The 20,021-nt window shown below is 41.2% G+C and overlaps 1 protein-coding gene across 1 annotated transcript in view; it reads right to left on the reverse strand.

Moving 5' to 3' along the window:
- The window catches only part of LOC106577075 (VPS10 domain-containing receptor SorCS1), a 50,880-nt gene that overhangs the window by 21,069 nt on the left and 9,790 nt on the right, over positions 1–20,021 (reverse strand). Inside the window, exons 4-16 of the mRNA XM_045700854.1 lie at positions 19,863–20,021; positions 18,918–18,991; positions 16,059–16,123; positions 14,870–14,988; positions 14,610–14,699; positions 8,440–8,619; positions 7,201–7,347; positions 7,003–7,105; positions 6,225–6,301; positions 5,701–5,792; positions 5,175–5,282; positions 3,248–3,365; positions 2,778–2,911 (exon numbers count right to left, since the gene is read on the reverse strand). Coding sequence (XP_045556810.1) covers positions 2,778–2,911; positions 3,248–3,365; positions 5,175–5,282; positions 5,701–5,792; positions 6,225–6,301; positions 7,003–7,105; positions 7,201–7,347; positions 8,440–8,619; positions 14,610–14,699; positions 14,870–14,988; positions 16,059–16,123; positions 18,918–18,991; positions 19,863–20,021 — 1,466 coding nt within the window. The remainder of the gene's footprint in view (positions 1–2,777; positions 2,912–3,247; positions 3,366–5,174; positions 5,283–5,700; positions 5,793–6,224; positions 6,302–7,002; positions 7,106–7,200; positions 7,348–8,439; positions 8,620–14,609; positions 14,700–14,869; positions 14,989–16,058; positions 16,124–18,917; positions 18,992–19,862) is intronic.

A 20,021-nucleotide genomic window follows, 5' to 3' on the forward strand; every position in this document is an offset into this window, starting at 1 on the left:
CTTTACCACAGTGCTACGTCATACCGACCAGATTTTTGTCTGCTTGAACGCCAATAACTCAGATACACATGAAAACATGACATGACCCAGGGAATCAATAGAACATCACTCAGAGATCCACAAAAACAATAGAACATTCAAAGTGGGTGAACCTTTCCTTTAAGGCCGAGTTCAAATGTCAACATCAAAATCAAAACAATTAGCGCACTGCCTAAACGGCCGACCGGCAAAGCAAACTGTTTGCACTGTCTCTGCTCTCTGCTTTCTTAAAGTAATAGAAAGGCACAGGCTTCTCTCCGAGCGATGCTCCGCATGGTCCTAAAGCCAGCTACCCAATACGCTAAACAGACATTGAATTTTGATCGGGATTGGAACAAATTTAAACTGCTTTTTTTGAAGTCTCCTTTTACATTTTTGGTCTTGAGTCGACTGCCATACCCTGCCATACTCAACTGATGCCCCTGTTTAGCTTCATCTTGCTAGCTATCTGTATCTCATTTGAGTCATTTGTATTATTGGGAACTGTTTATCTTGTCTGTTATTACTAATTAGTGTCTTATTCTAACCTGTCATGTATTGATACCATTCTTGTTTATTTTTTCCTGACACACAGTATGGATATGGAGCTTGTATAAATAAAACACAGTTTAATTGGATAATCATGGCTGAATGATATGGCAAAGACGTCTGAACATTTAAGTTAACCTGCAAGGTTATAGAGCTTTATTAACTGAGGAACTGCTAACGCTCTCTAACACAATCTACATATCTACAGATGTAGGATCTTAGTTTGATCCCTCTTTTGTTGCTGAGAATTTTCCTGCAAAGCAGGAAATGCAAACTTGTAGTGTATTTTATTTTTAAAAAGGCTTCTAAAGCTTGTAATTTACACTTTGACATTTCAGACTTGATTTACCCTTACAAAAAATGGATCAACCCCTACAAAAAAGTCCATTAAGTATAACCCACATAATAATTCACATGTCCTGTTGCCGCAGGATTATTTTCCTGCTGAATTAAAATTAAAATAATGATTCTACATCTGTACACGTACTCACACCAGTCATGATTTCCAGAGGCACCATCCTCTACTTCATGGTCCTTTAGAGCTGGATTGAGTAATCACGCAAAAATATGGAAGCAGCACGTATGGACACACCTGACCCATCTGTGCGGCCCTGTATTCTGAGAGAGAGACATTCCCCAGTACACCTGACTGACTACGCAGTTGAATACCTCGCTCACCAAGATCAATGCCTAGCCTCAACACAGGCACTGCTCTGACAAGGACGATGGAGTAGTTAAGCAGATATACTAACAAAGAGCAGTGTGCCCAGCTCCAGATCTAGTGCCCACTCGGTGAGCCAATTCCCAGGCCTTTCTAACCTCCAAGCAGCTATGTTGGAGGAGAAAATAAATCTCATGGAGCTTCAGCTAGATGAAAATTACAGTGCCAACATGGATTGTGAAGGTTTAGACTCCCAGGCCAGAAAAGCTCAGCAGTAAATGGAACAAAATCTGTGGCTCCAGGAGAAAGCATAAATAAAATAGAGAATGAGCTGGAGCTATTCAAGCTCGCCTCATCTTTCCTTAACGATGAAGAGGAAGATGATACCTCCAGGAGCACCTCTCCAGCACTATCTGACGGGTCCCTCCACACACCTTGTGACACCTTTGTGCCTTTCCCACCAGCAGAACAGGCACCACAGGCAGAACAGGCACCTCAGGCAGAACAGGCACCACAGGTAGCACAGCGAGACACCAACCTTGAGGAAATTTGAGCCTACGGTGAATCATATCCACTTCTCCCTGCCTATCCATGGTACCCTGGACCAGCAACTGGTTACTCACCCCGCTCCAGCATGGTTCCACCACCTGCCCCATGACCAGGTATGAAACAGCTAATTGCCTCATTATACAGCATCTCAAAGTCATCATTGCCCCATTTTGAGAGCGGAAGAGAGAGTGACTCAGAACAGCTACGAGCTGAGATTTGTTTCCCATGTCAACCCGCTCTTGAGCAAGATGCCACAGGACTACCAAGATTAATTTGTGGAGTACAGTTTTGACCACAGTATTGGACAGGCCAAATGTACGCCTTACCTGACTTGACAGCCAGGATCCAGAAGAAGTCCAAGGCTAAGCATATATCATCAAGCAGAGATGTGGCCCTCTACCAATGTGACAGTTAAGAATGACCAACATGCCTCCACTAGACCAAAGGAGAGAGCCGCTTCAATCCTTAACATCAGTGAATATCCAAGCTCCTAGGAGCCTGCTCAATCCAAGACCCCTTCCAAACCCTAGCCATTCTCTCATCACTGTGACAACACGTAACAAAATCTCAACTCATGTTCAGAGTTCAAGAAGTTGAACACAGGACAGATTGTTAAATGGATCAAGGATAAACGACGGTGCTGGAAATGTGGACAACCCCATAAACCTGATGCTTGCACCCTCGAACGACCCAGCCATGCAACTAGCAGCGCCTAACGATCTTTCACGATTCCTTCCAGCAAAACCAGAAGAGCGTTCTTATGGGGAGTGTCCCTACTACAAATATGTACCTAGACAGACCCAACAGATCACAGAAATGTATGATGAAGGTTGTGAAACTTCTCCTTCATAATGGAGATAAATGGTTACCAACAGTCTGCAATTGTGTTATTGTGCTCCAACGGCGCCTTTTTAAATTGCAGCTAAAAGGATTAATAAAGACTGTATGGAATTGAATTGAATGTTAAATAAGCGACAGTAGCAGGCAGTAGGCTCCTCACCACTCAAAGTCAGCCTCAGTGCATGGACAGGAGTCTGACATCTGGGAGATGTACTGATCTTTGGTTTTGACACATCTGGCGTCGGGCTTCAGATTCTGGAAGATTCTCTTCACTCCCATGATGCAGACTTTACCCTGTGAGAAATAATGCATTATTTGAATAATTAACTATTAACATTTCAGAATTGACTTCCTTTTTTATTTAACGGCTTCAAAGGAAAGACACTGATTGATGGAGTTAAAAAATTCATTATAGTACATGAAAATGTGTATAACTTATACTTTGTTATCTGGAAGTTAATACACAGAAAATAGCCATAATATTCAGACAAATTTGAGATAGACAATTGGGTGAGATAGGACATGTTTATCTTAATTCTGTCAATGTAGAAGAATAAGCTTGAGCAGATGTATTCCGTCGAACCAAGGTCCCCAAAGCCATTATAAATGTATCAAAATGGTTGCTCTTACGTCATTGTGTAACTGCCAGGTCTGATAGTCGTCTGTGGTGCACCTTCTGTTGAAGATGGGCCTGAAGTCAATCTTGACGAGCTGCCATTCAGAACGATGGCTGAAATGGCCAAATATTCTGCAAACACAAAAAGTCAGGCATGAGAAAAAAGGGAGGAAAAAAGGGTTATTAGCAACAACAACAAAAAAAATTGCATACAGTCGTGGCCAAAAGTTTGGAGAATGACACAAATATACATTTTAACAAAGTTTGCTGCTTCAGTGTCTTTAGATATTTTTGTCAGATGTTACTATGGAATACTGAAGTATAATTACAAGCATTTCATAAGTGTCAAAGGCTTTTATTGACAATTACATGAAGATGATGCAAAGAGTCAATATTTGCAGTGTTGACCCTTCTTTTTCAAGTCCTCTGCAATCCGCCCTGGCATGCTGTCAATTAACTTCTGGGCCACATCCTGACTGATGGCAGCCCATTCTTGCATAATCAATGCTTGGAGTTTGTCATAATTTGTGGGATTTTGTTTGTCCACCCGCCTCTTGAGGATTGACCACAAGTTCTCAATGGAATTAAGGTCTGGGGAGTTTCCTGGCCATGGACCCAAAATATCGATGTTTTGTTCCCCGAGCCACTTAGTTATCACTTTTGCCTTATGGCAAGGTGCTCCATCGTGCTGGAAAAGGCATTGTTCGTCACCAAACTGTTCCAGGATGGTTGGGAGAAGTTGCTCTCGGGGGATGTGTTGGTACCATTCTTTATTCATGGCTGTGTTCTTAGGCAAAATTGTGAGTGAGCCCACTCCCTTGGCTGAGAAGCAACCCCACACATGAATGGTCTCAGGATGCTTTACTGTTGGCATGACACAGGACTTATGGTGGCGCTCACCTTGTCTTCTCCGGACAAGCTTTTTTCCGGATGCCCCAAACAATCGGAAAGGGGATTCATCAGAGAAAATGACTTTACCCCAGTCCTCAGCAGTCCAATCCCTGTACCTTTTGCAGAATATCAGTCTGTCCCTGATATTTTTCCTGGAGAGAAGTGGCTTCTTTGCTGCCCTTCTTAACACCAGGCCATCCTCCCAAAGTCTTTGCCTCACTGTGTGTGTAGATACACTCACAACTGCCTGCTGCCATTCCTGAGCAAGCTCTGTACTGGTGGTGCCCCAATCCTGCAGCTGAATCAACTTTAGGAGACGGTCCTGGCGCTTGCTGGACTTTCTTGGGCGCCCTGAAGCCTTCTTCACAACAATTGAACCGCTCTCCTTGAAGTTCTCGATGATCCGATAAATGGTTGATTTAGGTGCAATCTTACTGGCAGCAATATCCTTGCCTGTGAAGCCCTTTTTAGAAAAGCAATGATGACGGCACGTGTTTCCTTGCAGGTAACCATGATTGACAGAGGAAGAACAATGATTCCAAGCACCACCCTTCTTTTGAAGCTTCTAGTCTGTTATTCGAACTCAATCAGCATGACAGGGTGATCTCCAGCCTTGTCCTCGTCAACACTCACACCTGTGTTAACGAGAGAATCACTGACATGATGTCAGCTGGTCCTTTTGTGGAAGGGCTGAAATGCAGTGGAAATGTTTTGGGGGGATTCAGTTCATTTGCATGGCAAAGAGGGACTTTGCAATTAATTGCAATTCATCTGATCACTCTTCATAACATTCTGGAGTATATGCAAATTGCCATCATACAAACTAAGGCAGCAGACATTGTGAAAATGTATATTTGTGTCATTCTCAAAACCTTTGGCCACGATTGTAGAAGTGCAAGAAAAAAAGGCTACCACAGCTGGGCACAAGGGATGTTTGCAACCACAAAGACAAAATAGAAACAAACTTTTTTTTTCTCCAAACATCCAATAATCTTTCAGTGCATTGCAAAGTACATACTATTTCCATATGGCATTTGTTTTGATTCTTACGTCATGATGAGGGTGTCCTCCCCTGGCTCTCCTAAGACTCCGTCTACATAGAGAGGAGAGGAGGTAAAGCTGAATTTGTTCCAGTGTCTTCCCTCATCAAAGCTCAACCTGGATGGAGAAACAACATGTTGTCTCTCATACATGTGGACCCCTCACTGTGCATAGAATAGATTGTACTGTAATTCATTTGATCACCCTGTTGCAGGAGAACATTTGTGCAATGCAGTGTATTTGAGGTTTAAAAAGGCTTCTGATGTTTGTAATTTCCATTTAGACATTTCTGACTTGATTTTCCCTTACGGAAAATGTATCAATCCCTACAAAAAAATGTCAGTTCAGTACAATCCACATAATAATTCACATTTCATGTTGCTGAAGGATTATTTTCCTGCTTTAGTAAACTGGCTCAAATTAAGATCCAACATCTGTACATAATAAAGTCCATAAAACATTTAAATAGACAAACGTAAATCAATGTTGATCATTTAACAGTGTGCACGAAGTTGAATGTTAAAGGAAAAAATACCAAATGTGTCTGATGGGGAGAGGTGTGTGTCGAATGGCCACTAGGGCACCGCCCTGGTTAAGAAAGAGGATGCTATACTCCTCCTCAAATACCTACAAACAGGGAAAGGATTTCATCACATTTTCACAGAGGTCAGAGATGTACATAACGTTCATGTATACTTTTGATGAGTAATAGAGCATAATATTTCATGACTATACTACTATTCTACTATATCATGCAACACAGTTACATAGCACATGAAACACAGCAACACAGCACATGCAACATATTATATATAAAAATACATTTAAGAGGGCTCATCAAATAAAACAGCTCCTAAGAAGCTGTATAGGAAAATAATAATAACTGCCCGTGGTGCATGATCAAGGGTAATGTCAATCTTTATCATGCATCATTCATTCAGAGTTTGCTCCCTCCTCCAAATGATTGAGTCATAAGCCGATAGAGGAAAAGATCAATGTGTCTGTCGTCTTGATTTTGTGTCACGCTTCAGTGGCGCCTGTCTCTTTCAATCACAGTACCTCTCTCCAAGTGTTGCCAGCATCTGAGGTGATGAAAATGCTGACATTATTGGCGGTCAGCTCAGGCCCAATGGTACCTTGATGTAGAAGGTATAGCATAGTTACAGTGTAAACACATTGAAAAATGATGAACTTTCATTTTATGCCTTCTCAACCCACATTACAATATGTTTAATGCACAATTAAATAAAAATAAAGATGCATACACACTGGATCAGGCTACAGCTCTCCTAAAAGGTGAGTATTTACTGAGACATTCAGACATTCCAATCTTTTCTTCAATATCTGTTTTTGTCAACCATCTGTGAGTATAGATGTGCAGGCATACTGTGATCAATTTCACAGTGCAAACAGATCTGACCAAATGGTTTTAAGGCAGAATGCCAGCAAAATAACATGGGTCTTTAACGGTGGAAAAAGAGCAAAGTGCAAGAGTTGTGTAAAAACTGCAAATTGGGAACCATAGGGGTATACTACAAAGCAGGATCAAGGAGTTAGCCAGTTAACTTGACTAATTATTTAATTATTTGGAAATAATATTATATTTTTTGGAAAGATAAGCTTGAAATGGGCATGGTCAAATTGACTCAACAACCTAAAATACATATCTAAGTTTATCTTTCTTAATGAACCAGAAAATCTATAGCTATTTCTGGTTGTTTATCAAAGTTAGCTGGCTAAGTAATTGATCCTGCTTTGTTCTATACCCCTCTGAGGGAGAGCAGAGGTCCTTGTGGGCATTGCTAAAAAAAAACAAAATGTATCAAATAGTGCTTACCTGATGCTATTATAATTCCTGGAGCTGATTCTTTGCTGACTATGTTTCCAGACGTGTACGGGTTGTCAGACACATGGAGATGCAGGTGCAATGAACAATAGGGCTAAAAAAATACCAAAACAAAAAGACATAAGGTGGTTTATAGACCAAAACTGTTACACGTTTTCAGATATTGCTCACTTGCAAATGCAAACTCACCTGTACACAGTAGAGTCTGGTACCGCTCAGATCAGTGGTAGGTGCATGTAGAAGACGCCAGTCTCGCCCCTTATTGTAAGTGATAAATGTTTTCACTTCGTTCTCGACAACTTTATTTGACAAGAACACCCCTTTTATCCCTGCTACCTAGGAACAGAGACATGAAAAAATATTGAGGGTCAAAAGCTTCAACTGTAAATGATTCAAACATAAGTAAAGCTGAAGCCTTAGTTTTGAGGTGGAACGCGATAGCATTTCTGACAGGGAGCACTACTTTGGACCATCTGTGGGTCTCTGCAGAGTGAAAACAACATATGGCGGAGCCCAAAGACATTTCTATTTCTTTGTATTTACAAACGGAGATGCATGCACTGCACTCACACAGCACTCACTCCAGTACATCCTGCTCCTCAATCCAGAGTGCACACATTTTGTATCAAGAAATGTCTATGACCGTTCGTAGCATTACTGGATAAGCCATCTCCTCTACATATTCAGAGTGCATTTACAAAAAGGGTTCACAGTCAGTGTGTTTGGTCCTGTGAGCTTCAACACGTATTCTCGTTTTAATGGAGACAATGAGCAATGAGTATAATCGTTGCTGATAGCTATCTAGGCTGTATGGTTGTATTAACGTAATTACATGAGTAGCTTTTACTGCTAGTTCAGAGGGAAGGTAATCAACGCTGATTACATGTGTGGGTAGGCATTGCTTTGTAAGGTTGTCAATAGTGCTATACCTAGCGGTCAGTGAAGACAGATATGGGTGCAGGTTCTACAGTAGCTGAAGTTGATATAGTAGAAGTGAATCAAGAATTATTGTGTGTAGACCTGTAAATGTGCTAACGTAACAATGCTACATACTGTACCTTATAAAATGAGATCATCTTGGTTACGCATGGACCTGCTAGTTAATGGCTAACAAAACTCTATACTTCATAGATGTAGATTATAATGATCTGATATTGTATGAGTGAATGTATGCTAATATATGCTAATAAAGCTGCATACTTGAATATGGCAGTTCTTCATGACTGATGTACAGTACGTGTTCGCTTAAGTTACTGACATATGAAATAACGGGGAACAGCCAGGATCGAGGCTTCAAAAAGATGCCCAGCTGTTACAGGGCAAGGGCACTCCAGTACCATCTGTGCCATAAAGGTTGAGACCTCTTGTCAGAAGTGGTAGTGTGCATACAAACAGGGATGGCATTCTAACTAAGCCATTGCTACATACCTCATAGAGGTCTATCATAACGTTGCCCTCTGGTCCCCCACTGCTCACTACGTTCTCCAGGGCCAGAGTGAAGAAGAGACCGCGGGCCTCTGACATGTACAAGTTGTAGGAGTCATTCTGGTGCCAATCCTGCACTGCTGCCACCACCTGGTTATCATCTGTGCTGATTATCTGCAAGTCCTGGAAATGAATTATTAGTTAGGATGCTATACCTAACAAAACAAACGTTATTTTCCTTGGGGATTTTGTTTCAGGACTGCAGTGGAACCCAATGACCACAAAATGGTTGAATAAACATTGTTTACATGTAATTTCATTTAGGAAATGCAATTTGATGATTTTGAATCAACGTTGAAAACTGATTGGATTTGCAAAACTTCATCAATTTAAGGGAATTTCTGTGATGTTTCTCTTTTTTTCACCCAACTTTTAACTTAAATCAAACGACATGGTTCTTTTTTTTAAAATTTAAGTTGAATTCCCGTTAGTGTCCAGTGGTGTAATTCTGCACACAACTGTAGGGGACAGTGGGGTAAGTTAAGCTATTTTTTACATTAAGCATCACTCCGTCAAGGGAAATATGGTATTCTTTCTAACAAACATGCAGTCTCTACATACAGTACCAGTCAAAGGTGGACACACCTACTCATTGAAGGGTTTTTATTTAATTTGACTATTTTCTACATTGTAGAATAATAGTGAAGACATCAGAAATAACACATATGGAATCATGTAGTAAACAAAAAAGTGTGAAACAAATCAAAATATATTTTAGATTTTAGATTCTTCAAAGTAGCCACCCTTTGCCTTGATGACAGCTTTGCAAACTCTTGGCATTCTCTCAACCAGCTTCATGAGGTAGTCACCTGGAATGCATTTCAATTAACAGGTGTGCCTTGTTAAAAGTTCATTTGTGGAATATATAAAATATATTTTGATATTTTGACTTTTTTGGTTACTACATGATTCCGTATGTGTTATGTCATAGTTTTGATGTCTTCAATATTCCAATATAGGCAAACTTTTGACTGGTACTGTATATTTCAGGATGTTATGTATCCCTGGAAATAATCAGAATTCATGTAAACATTACAGTTTTGAAAACATAGCTTGTCCAAAAAACGTGGTCTCTTGGCACAACTTACCCTGGGTACGGGGTAAGTTGAGCTGCGGGACAGGGTAAGTTAAGCCACCTACACATTTCTGTACTGAATGAAATATTACCACTACATTTTCAAAATGACAAAGCGAAAATAGGTTTTTAGACAGAAACAGAAATACCTTATTTACATAAGTATTCAGACCCTTTGCTATGAGACTTGAAATTGAGTTCAGGTGCATCCTGTCTCCATTGATCATCCTTGAGATGAGTCCACTTGTGGTCCACCTGTGGTAAATTCAATTGATTGGACATGATTTGGAAAAGCACACACCTGTCTATATAAGGTCCCACAGTTGACAATGCATGTCAGAGCAAAAACCAAGCCATGAGGTCGAAGGAATTGTCCGTAGAGCTCCGAGACAGGATTGTGTCGAGGCACAGATCTGGGGAAGGGTACCAAAACATTTCTGCAGCATTGAAGGTCCCCAAGAACACAGTAGCCTCCATCATTCTTAAATGGAAGAAGTTTGGAACCACCAAGACTTCCTAGAGCTGGCCGCCCGGCCAAACTGAGTAATGACTATTTGACCAAGAAGGAGAGTGATGGAGTGCTGCATCAGATGACCTGGCTTCCACAATCAGTCAACCTCCAATTGAGATGGTTTGGGATGAGTTGGACTGCAGAGTGAAGGAAAACAAGCCAACAAGTGCTCAGAATATGTGGGAACACCTTCAAGACTGTTGGAAAAGCATTCCTCATTAAGTTGGTTGAGGGAATGCCAAGAGTGTGCAAAGCTGTCATCAAGGCTAATTTTTTAAGAATCTAAAATATATTTGCTTAACACATTTATGGTTACTACATGAGTCCATATGTGTTATTTCTTAGTTTTGATGTCTTCAGCATTATTCTACAATGTAGAAAATAGTACAAATAAAGAAAAACCCTTGAATGAGTAGGTGTGTCCAAACTTTTGACTGGTGTATATATATATACACTGCTCAAAAAAATAAAGGGAACACTTAAACAACACAATGTAACTCAAAGTCAATCACACTTCTGTGAAATCAAACTGTCCACTTAGGAAGCAGCACTAATTGACAATAAATTGCACATGCTGTTGTGCAAATGGAATAGACAACAGGTGGAAATTAGAGGCAATTAGCAAGACACCCCCAATAAAGGAGTGGTTCTGCAGGTGGGGACCACAGACCACTTCTCAGTTCCTATGCTTCCTGGCTGATGTTTTGGTCACTTTTGAATGCTGGCGGTGCTTTCACTCTAGTGGTAGCATGAGACGGAGTCTACAACCCACACAAGTGGCTCAGGTAGTGCAGCTCATCCAGGATGGCACATCAATGCGAGCTGTGGCAAGAAGGTTTGCTGTGTCTGTCAGCGTAGTGTCCAGAGCATGGAGGCGCTACCAGGAGACAGGCCAGTACATCAGGAGACGTGGAGGAGGCCGTAGGAGGGCAACAACCCAGCAGCAGGACCGCTACCTCCGCCTTTGTGCAAGGAGGAGCAGGAGAAGCACTGCCAGAGCCCTGCAAAATGACCTCCAGTAGGCCACAAATGTGCATGTGTCTGCTCAAATGGTCAGAAACAGACGCCATGAGGGTGGTATGAGGGCCCGACGTCCACAGGTGGGGGTTGTGCTTACAGCCCAACACCGTGCAGGACGTTTGGCATTTGCCAGAGAACACCAAGATTGGCAAATTCGCCACTGGCGCCCTGTGCTCTTCACAGATGAAAGCAGGTTCACACTGAGCACGTGACAGACGTGACAGAGTCTGGAGACGCCGTGGAGAACGTTCTGCTGCCTGCAACATCCTCCAGCATGACCGGTTTGGCGGTGGGTCGGTCATGGTGTGGGGTGGCATTTCTTTGGGGGCCGCACAGCCCTCCATGTGCTCGCCAGAGGTAGCCTGACTGCCATTAGGTACCGAGATGAGATCCTCAGACCCCTTGTGAGACCATATGCTGGTGCGGTTGGCCCTGGGTTCCTCCTAATGCAAGACAATGCTAGACCTCATGTGGCTGGAGTGTGTCAGCAGTTCCTGCAAGAGGAAGGCATTGATGCTATGGACTGGCCCGCCCGTTCCCCAAACCTGAATCCAATTGAGCACATCTGGGACATCATGTTTCGCTCCATCCACCAACGCCACGTTGCACCACAGACTGTCCAGGAGTTGGTGGATGCTTTAGTCCAGGTCTGGGAGGGGATCCCTCAGGAGACCATCCGCCACCTCATCAGGAGCATGCCCAGGCGTTGTAGGGAGGTCATACAGGCACGTGGAGGCCACACACACTACTGAGCCTCATTTTGACTTGTTTTAAGGACATTACATCAAAGTTGGATCAGCCTGTAGTGTGGTTTTCCACTTTAATTTTGAGTGTGACTCCAAATCCAGACCTCCATGGGTTGATAAATTGGATTTCCATTGATTCTTTTTGTGTGATTTTGTTGTCAGCACATTCAACTATGTAAAGAAAAAGTATTTAATAAGATTATTTATTTCATTCAGATCTAGGATGTGTTGTTTAAGTGTTCCCTTTATTTTTTGAGCCGTATATATACACACTGAGTATACTAAACATTAGGAAAATCCTCCTAATATTGTGTTGCAACCCCCCTTTTGCCCTCTGAACAGCCTCAATTTGTCGGAGCATGGAGGTGTCGAAAGTGATCCATAGGGATACTGGCCCATGTTGACTCCAATGCTTCCCACAGTTGTGTCAAGTTGGTTGGATGTCCTTTGGGTGGTGGACCATTGTTGATACACACGGGAAACTGATGTGCGTGAAAAACCCAGCAGTGTTGCCGTTCTTGACATAAACCGGTGCATCTGGCACCTACTACCATACCCCTTTAAAATGCACTTCAATATTTTGTCTTGCGCATTCACCCTCCAAATGGCACACATTCACAATCCATATCTCAATTCTCTCAAGGCTTAAAAATCCTTCTTTAATCTATCTCCTCCCCTTCATCTACACTGATTGTTAAAACGGTCAGCTTTAGTCGGCTGATTATTGCCTTCCCTTCAAGTTAGTTCTAGTCGGTCAGCTTAGTCTCCTATTCAGACGACCCCCATTTTTGTTAATTTCTTATTGGTCAAGGTCACACTAAAAACGTATCACCACATCTCGTTCAGCCTATCAATAGCCTTGGTTCCCATGACTTCAGATTCAGTTAGTCTATGACCGCAGCATGCTGTGTGGTCAGAAAGGTGCTTTTCCTATCCTGATGAGCTCTTCCACAGTTTCCCTCCTGCTGAACTTTTCCTCCTGTGGACTGGATACCTGTATGTGTGATGTTTATTGTGCGTGCATCTGTGTCATATTATGTGGAGCTAAGTTTCTTGGTCTATTGTGCATAATTACTGTGTGTTGAGTTGTTAGCTAGTTGTTAGCTAACTCGCGCTCCCGCTAGCGTCAGCACTACTGTTAGCATTTTGCATTGGAATGCATGAGCATTTTGTTATGACTGTTAGCAATTAGCTGTTTATTAGTATTACTCATTTATGGTGTTAGGCTATTTTCTATTATATAAGGCTACTGGCCTTAAGTCAGCACCTAAGGTTTCTTATTACATTCATGGTCCTTCAATTCTCCCCAACCCTTCCCCTATTTTTCACTGATTGAAATGGATTTAACAAGTGACATCAGTAAGGGATCATTGCTTTCACCTGGTCAGTCTACGTTCTTAAAGTTTTGTATACTAAGAAAATAAAACAAAAATATAAATACAACATGCAACAATTTAAAAGATTTGAATGAGTTACAGTTCATATAAGGAAATCATTGAATTTAAATAAATTCATTAGGCACTAATCCATGGATTTCACATGACTGGGAATACAGATATGCATCCGCTGGTCCCAGATACCTTAAAAAACAGGTAGGGGCGTGGATGAGAAAATCAGTCAGTATCTGGTGTGACCACCATTTGCTTCATGCAGCACAACACATCTCCTTCACATAGATCAGGCTGTTCATTGTGGCCTTGTGGAATGTTGTCCCATTCCTGTTCAATGGCTGTTCGAAGTTGCTGGATATTGGTGGGAACTGGAACACGCTGTCTTACACGTCAATCCAGACTACCCAAACATGCTCAATGGGTGACATGTCTGGTGAGTATGCAGGCCATGGAAGAACACGGACATTATCATCTTCCAGGAATTGTGTACAGATCATTGCGACATGGGGCTGTGCATTATCATGCTGAAACATGAGGTGATGGCGGCAGATGAATGGCACGACAACGGGCCTCATGTTTCATTCAAACTGCCATCGATAAAATGCAATTGAGTTCACTGTCTATAGCTTATGCCTGCACATTCAATAACCGCACCGCCACCATTGAGCACTCTGTTCACAACGTTGACATCAGCAAACCGCTCACCGACACGACGCCATACACATGGTCTGTGGTTGTAAGGCTGGTTGGACGTACTGACAAATTTAAAAAAATGATTTTCGAGGTGGCTTATGGTAGAGAAACTAACATTCAATTCTCTGGCAACAACTCTGGTGGACAATCCTGCAGTCAGTATGCCAATTGCACGCTCCCTCAAAACATCTGTAGCATTGTGTTGTGTTGTGTGCACATTTTTGAGTGGCTTTTTATTGTCCCCAGCACAAGGCACACCTGTGTAATGATCATGCTGTTTAATCAGCTTCTTGATATGCCACACCTGTCAGGTGGATGGATTATCTGGGCAAAGGAGAAATGCTCACTAATAGGGATGTAACCAAATTTGAGCACCAAATTTTAGAGAAATACGCTTTTTGTGCGTATGGAACATTTTTTATTTTAGCTCATGAAACAAGGGACCAACGCTTTACATGTTGCATTATATTTTCTTTCAGTGTATATATACTTTCTATTCAATCTTTTTCTGATTATTTCATTGAAGTTGGTCTTGGGAAAGCAAAAGCAACAACATGTTTTATCAGTGTTGTGATATCAAAACTGTTCAAAAGGGTAAGAAACTGTTGCTCACTGGATTCATAACAGGATAGTAGTAATACAAGTATTGTCATCTCAAAGTAATATTTCCAACCCACCTTTGGAAATGTGTACTTAGGCAGCTTCATGGGGAAGAAAGCATTTCTTTTGTATGACACATAATGGACAGGCCGGCCACCCATTGGTACCTAGAGAAACAAGACTACTAATTATGTAACAGTCTTAGTTTTACGTTTTTACACCATTCTCTGTTGGTTTATGGTCATTATTCCTTACAAGGTTACTGTACATTAAGATAGTATTTCACACAACAGGTTTAGTGCCTTTCTATTACTTCAGAAACGTTCAAAATTCCCACCTGAATGAATACATACTGGTCCTGAACCACCAGGGAATCCAGGCTGATAAACCCAGGGAAAGGCCTGCCTTTGTTGGCCTCTGTGCAGTTCTGCAGCTTACATGTTATATACTGGGATCCTATAACAGAAGTTAAATAATTGCTACAATGTAACAGGAGAAAAGAAGTGCTCTGTGACTATTCAATCAGAGTCTAGCATTTAATTTCATTGATAGTAGAAAGCAGAAGAGCAGGGAGGCCAATTTCTATTTCCACAATTAACAGAGTTGGAATGTGTCCCTCTGTTAGCTCTAGCCAAATGAGCCATTCTCCTCAGGGACACGACATTAACACTGGAGCCCTTATGGAACAGACATTCTAAACACTCCGTCCAACTTAAGAGCCCAGTCAGACCAACTGCCCCTTAGTAAATTAATAAACTTAATTGTAAAGTAGCGAGTGTGTCTAGATGCAGCCAATTTGCATGGGTGAGAGTTCCAATTTGCATGGGTGAGAGTTATGTGTACTTGAAGATCAGTTTCCTCTCAACATGATGACTATTGTATAAAAGAGGACTGCTTAGGGCTTTGCACCCCCTTGTAAGTAAATACTGCTGCTACCGCTGTTTATTATCTATGCATAGTCACTTTACCCCTACTTATATGTACAAATTACCTCAACTAACCTGTACCCCCACACATTGACTCGGTACCGGTACCGCCTGTATATAGCCTTGTTATTTTATTACGTTACTTCATATTTTATTTTTTACTTTAGTTTATTTTTAAATATTGTCTTACCTCTATTTCTTGAACTGCATTGTTGGTTAGGGCTTGTAAGTAAGCATTTCACGGTAAGGTCTACACCTGATGTATTCGGTGCATGTGACAAATACATTTTGATTTAACTTGATAAGTGTAAATATAGATAAGAGTGTTTTATGCTTTGTTTTTTTGGTATTCTATTCCCTTCTGAAAATAGTACCTGCAAACTTATGCTGCAGTAACAGCTGCAGTATTCCAAACTCATTTTGTGTTAAGTTCCCTCCTGTCTGTTTGAAATACAATGGTTATAGGTAAGGTCTCTGCAATTTTGCACCCTGTAAAGGCTGTTTCGCAGATGGAAGATGTCTCTTGTGTGTGTAAAGGATCCCTAGCTTCCCAATAATAAAATCCCTGAATTTGATGTCCTAGATGTGATGATGACTCACGTCTGTCAGAAATACTTGTCTCCAAGTGAATCATTCCTGGTTCTTTGTCCAAACCCAGTTTTGACCTGTGGGGAGAGGAGAGACATCTGAGGAACATTGCAAGTCAGAACATCTTTTCAAATATGATATGTGCATTATATGGTAAATACCTTATGTTTGGATTTATAATAGCATCAATTAATTAATGATAGAATCTCAACATTTTCATCAATGACATGTACATTTAGCTCATGATCTAGATATGATTGGTTCATTGAAGAGTATAGGTGTGCCTAAATAAATAATCAGTTCAACAAGATGAAGAAAGGCACGCTGACATCACACTGTACGGGAAACATGAATAATCATTCTGTTGGTTCTCATCTATTCCAAAAGGATCCTGTGAACAAAAACAGTACTTCACAGTCATAAAAAGTGAGAGACAGAGAAATGAATCAAAAACAGAACTCAGAACAGAGATATTCATTTACAGATGTCAACCCCTCTGTTCAATCATGCTAGTTCTACCTTTCTATTAAAACGCCAGCTTCCTTGAGAGGACAAAGTCATGTCGGAAGACATTTGAAGGATGACAATATTTGAGATTTCCATTTTGATTCAATTATATTATAATAGGGAGTCTAGCTGCTTGAAATGGTTGAAAAAAAATAACAGCGACAACAAAAATGTCCCGTAAACATGGCCCTGTCAATCACTTGGCCTGTGGGGTAATTCAGAGGGAAGGTGCCTCGGAGCCATTTCATCCTTTTTCAATAGAGCCTCAACTGGGAGGCAGCGGTTAAGTGCCGAGTGACAAGAGTGACCACTTGTTGTATAAATAGCAGCTATTGTGGAAGAAAATGGGTTTCTCCTCATTTTCTATACTGTGTCAGTGTCTGAGCCATAATAAAAAACGGCCCATCCTGCTTCCCTCAGCACTCTGTAATTGCCTTGCTGCTCCATCTATTTTAATGGACTTTCTGTCAAATACTTCATCCTCTTCCATTGGAGAACAGCAGCCCCATGTCCTTAAACAGGTTCCTTATATGTTCCTCTATCACTATGGACTGTATGGACTACATGCTTGCATTGTGTGATCTATAAGGCTTGTTAACAGGTTGATGGTGTAAATCTGCCAAGGCGAGTCTACTGTTAACAGTAGATAAACTGCCGTTATGTGGAGCAGCAAAACATATGAAAAGCAAAATGAACTGAAGATATGAGCTGTATTTTCTAGAGAATAGGGGGGCCATTTCAGACCAAACAAACACAATGCTTGGTTATTATCACTTAATCTTATTATATTCCTATGTAATATTCCTACCACAAACAAAACAAATATATGTTTGGTAGGAGGGTATACACCTTTGTTTGCCTCAGACAGGACAGTATTATAATTGATGGCAATAATAGCAGGATCATAGAAATTGTAAACAACAAAGAAATATAGAATAGATACGTAAACCCAAGCCATCTAAAGTAAACCTCTAAATCAAATATTTCATCAATAATATAAAAAGGAGCGCCTCCCGAGTGGCGCAGTGGTCTAAGGCTCTGCATCGCAGTACTAGCTGTGCCACTAGAGATGCTGGTTTGAGTCCAGGCTCTGTCGCAGCCGGCCGTGACCGGGAGACCCATGGGGCGGCTCACAATTGGCCCGCCGTCATCCGGGTTAGGGGAGGGTTTGGCCAGCAGGGATGTTCTTGTCCCATCGCGCACTAGCGACTCCTGTGGTGGGCCAGGCGCAATGCATGGTGACAAGGTCGCCAGGTGTACAGTGTTTCCTCCGACACATTGGTGCGGCTGGCTTCCGGGTAAAGCGGGCATTGTGTCAAGAAGCAGTGCGGCTTGGCTGGGTTGTGTTTCGGAGGACAGACGGCTCTCAACCTTCGCCTCTCCTGAGTCCGTACGGGAGTTGCAGCGATGGAACAAGGCTATAACTACCAATTGGATAACAATTTTTTTTTAAATAAATGAATGGAATTGAAAGCAACTATTTTCTAAATAATCCATACAGTAGGCCAATACACAACCTGTACAGAAACCTCCATGCAAACTAGTATCAATTGATCGTATACCTGTAACTAATTAAAAATCTAATGTGTTACTCAATATTGCATCCAGCTCTACTCTGGTATCAACTGCATCAGGAAATCTTAGGGCAAATATATGAACTGTTCAGAACAAGAGACCAATAATGGCTTTACTTCAATGATACATTGCTTCCCCCTTTCTTTGGCTCCTGTCTTGGGCTAAAAAGCACTTGATCATCATTTGTTACCAAGTGATATAGTTTGTGAAAAAAGTTTTTGTCAAATTTTGGCCCAATATTAGTAAATGTGAAATATGATCTAATTCATGTATTTTAATTGACTCATCCACTTTAAGAGATGACGTTGTCCTAATGGCATTATTTATCAAAATGTTAAAAGCTGCCCGATCACCCAATAAGTACTGATCTCCCTTGCCCACTTGTAAATATAAATAATTTTGTGATTACACGTATTCATAGTATCATTATCTGGCAACAGGGACTACTGCAATAAGATACTGTATGTCATGGCAAATAATGTAGATTAGTGACAAGTACTAAATACAGTATTTCTTAAGCACAACTGTTGGACCTTAATAAAAGAGTGTAAGAATATCTATTTCAACTATTCATGTGTTCATCAGGACCATAATTGTACATACTATGTGCCATGTATTGAGTTCAACTCAGGTACCGGCAGAAGACTAAATTCAATACGACAATTCTGATAGGCTATCAGTTCAGAATACTGTCCGTAGAGGAAAGAATGGTACTTTTTATGAAATTGTAGTACTACTACTTGAAGTATGTGGTCAAAGATGGTGGAAAAGGCTGATTTATACTCTCACCAGTAAAATCTGTTGGGGACCACACTGTCATGTACGAGCTGCCATCGTCTTCCAAATTCAACAGAGACGTAGAGCTGAAAGAAAAGAACATCCCAGAGTTTGAGAAAATCTGAGGAGAAAAAATTAAATAATATTCCAGAGTTCAAACTAAGAGTTAAAACGAAGAAAATGTCAGACCTGGAGAATTCTCTTTCCCTCTATTTTAGGGACTGTCATGTAAGTCTAATGGAGGCCCATACAAAATGTTAATTATATTGACATGTTTTTTTCCCCCCTTTTTGCACTTTAGAGCACTTTGTTTGAATGTTTTTGTTGAGTGCTGTACAGTTGAAGCTTTAAAGAAGATTTGAAAATAGTACTTTATATTTGAAATACACTTTCAAAGAGTTTCTATTATGACAGGCTCGTCTGGATCAGCTTCTCCCAGTGGTACCTCTCTACCTCCATAGGATTTGTTCCTAATTGACAGCGACAGACTTAACCATCAGTATAATCCCTTTGCATTATGCTATTGAGCTCCCTCTTTTAGCAGAGCAGGGCTGTTATCCAAGCTCTCGAAAGACATGTCATCCATCCTGTTATAACAGTCAACTCTTTTTAGAGTTCAGCCTAATTCATAATGATAAGATTTTTACATCATCTGAGAGCACATCACACATAGGGAACTATTTTACAATACAATCATATTCTACAGTACTATTGCACTGTACAATACAGCAAACAACTACATGTATATAAAAATAGAAAGAGGTGCTTTCCCCTCTGGGAGAAAGTGATGCTAATGCAAGAACAAGCATACATGTAGAGCACACAGCTACCATTGAAGTAAACATCTTGTTAAAGTCAATAGACTCACTGACATTAACAAGACCCATGGCTCAATCAATCAATTTGTGTGTGTTCTTTCTCCCCACTCCTCAGTTCTAATTGACAGGAGTCTCTTACCTTCTGGTCGTGGCTGTAAGCCAGGATCCAGTCCTCCTGCTCGGGGTGGAAGAGGAGGCTGAGGATGTCGAAGGCTAAGTGGTACCTCTGATAGGATGCGCCCTCGTCAAAGCTAATGAGCAGGCTGCTCTCCACCTCCGGGTCGGTCAGTAACATGAT

This window comes from Salmo salar, chromosome 18 (genome assembly GCF_965601325.2).
Source record: "Salmo salar chromosome 18, fSalSal1, whole genome shotgun sequence".
Taxonomy (NCBI): Eukaryota; Metazoa; Chordata; class Actinopteri; order Salmoniformes; family Salmonidae; genus Salmo; species Salmo salar.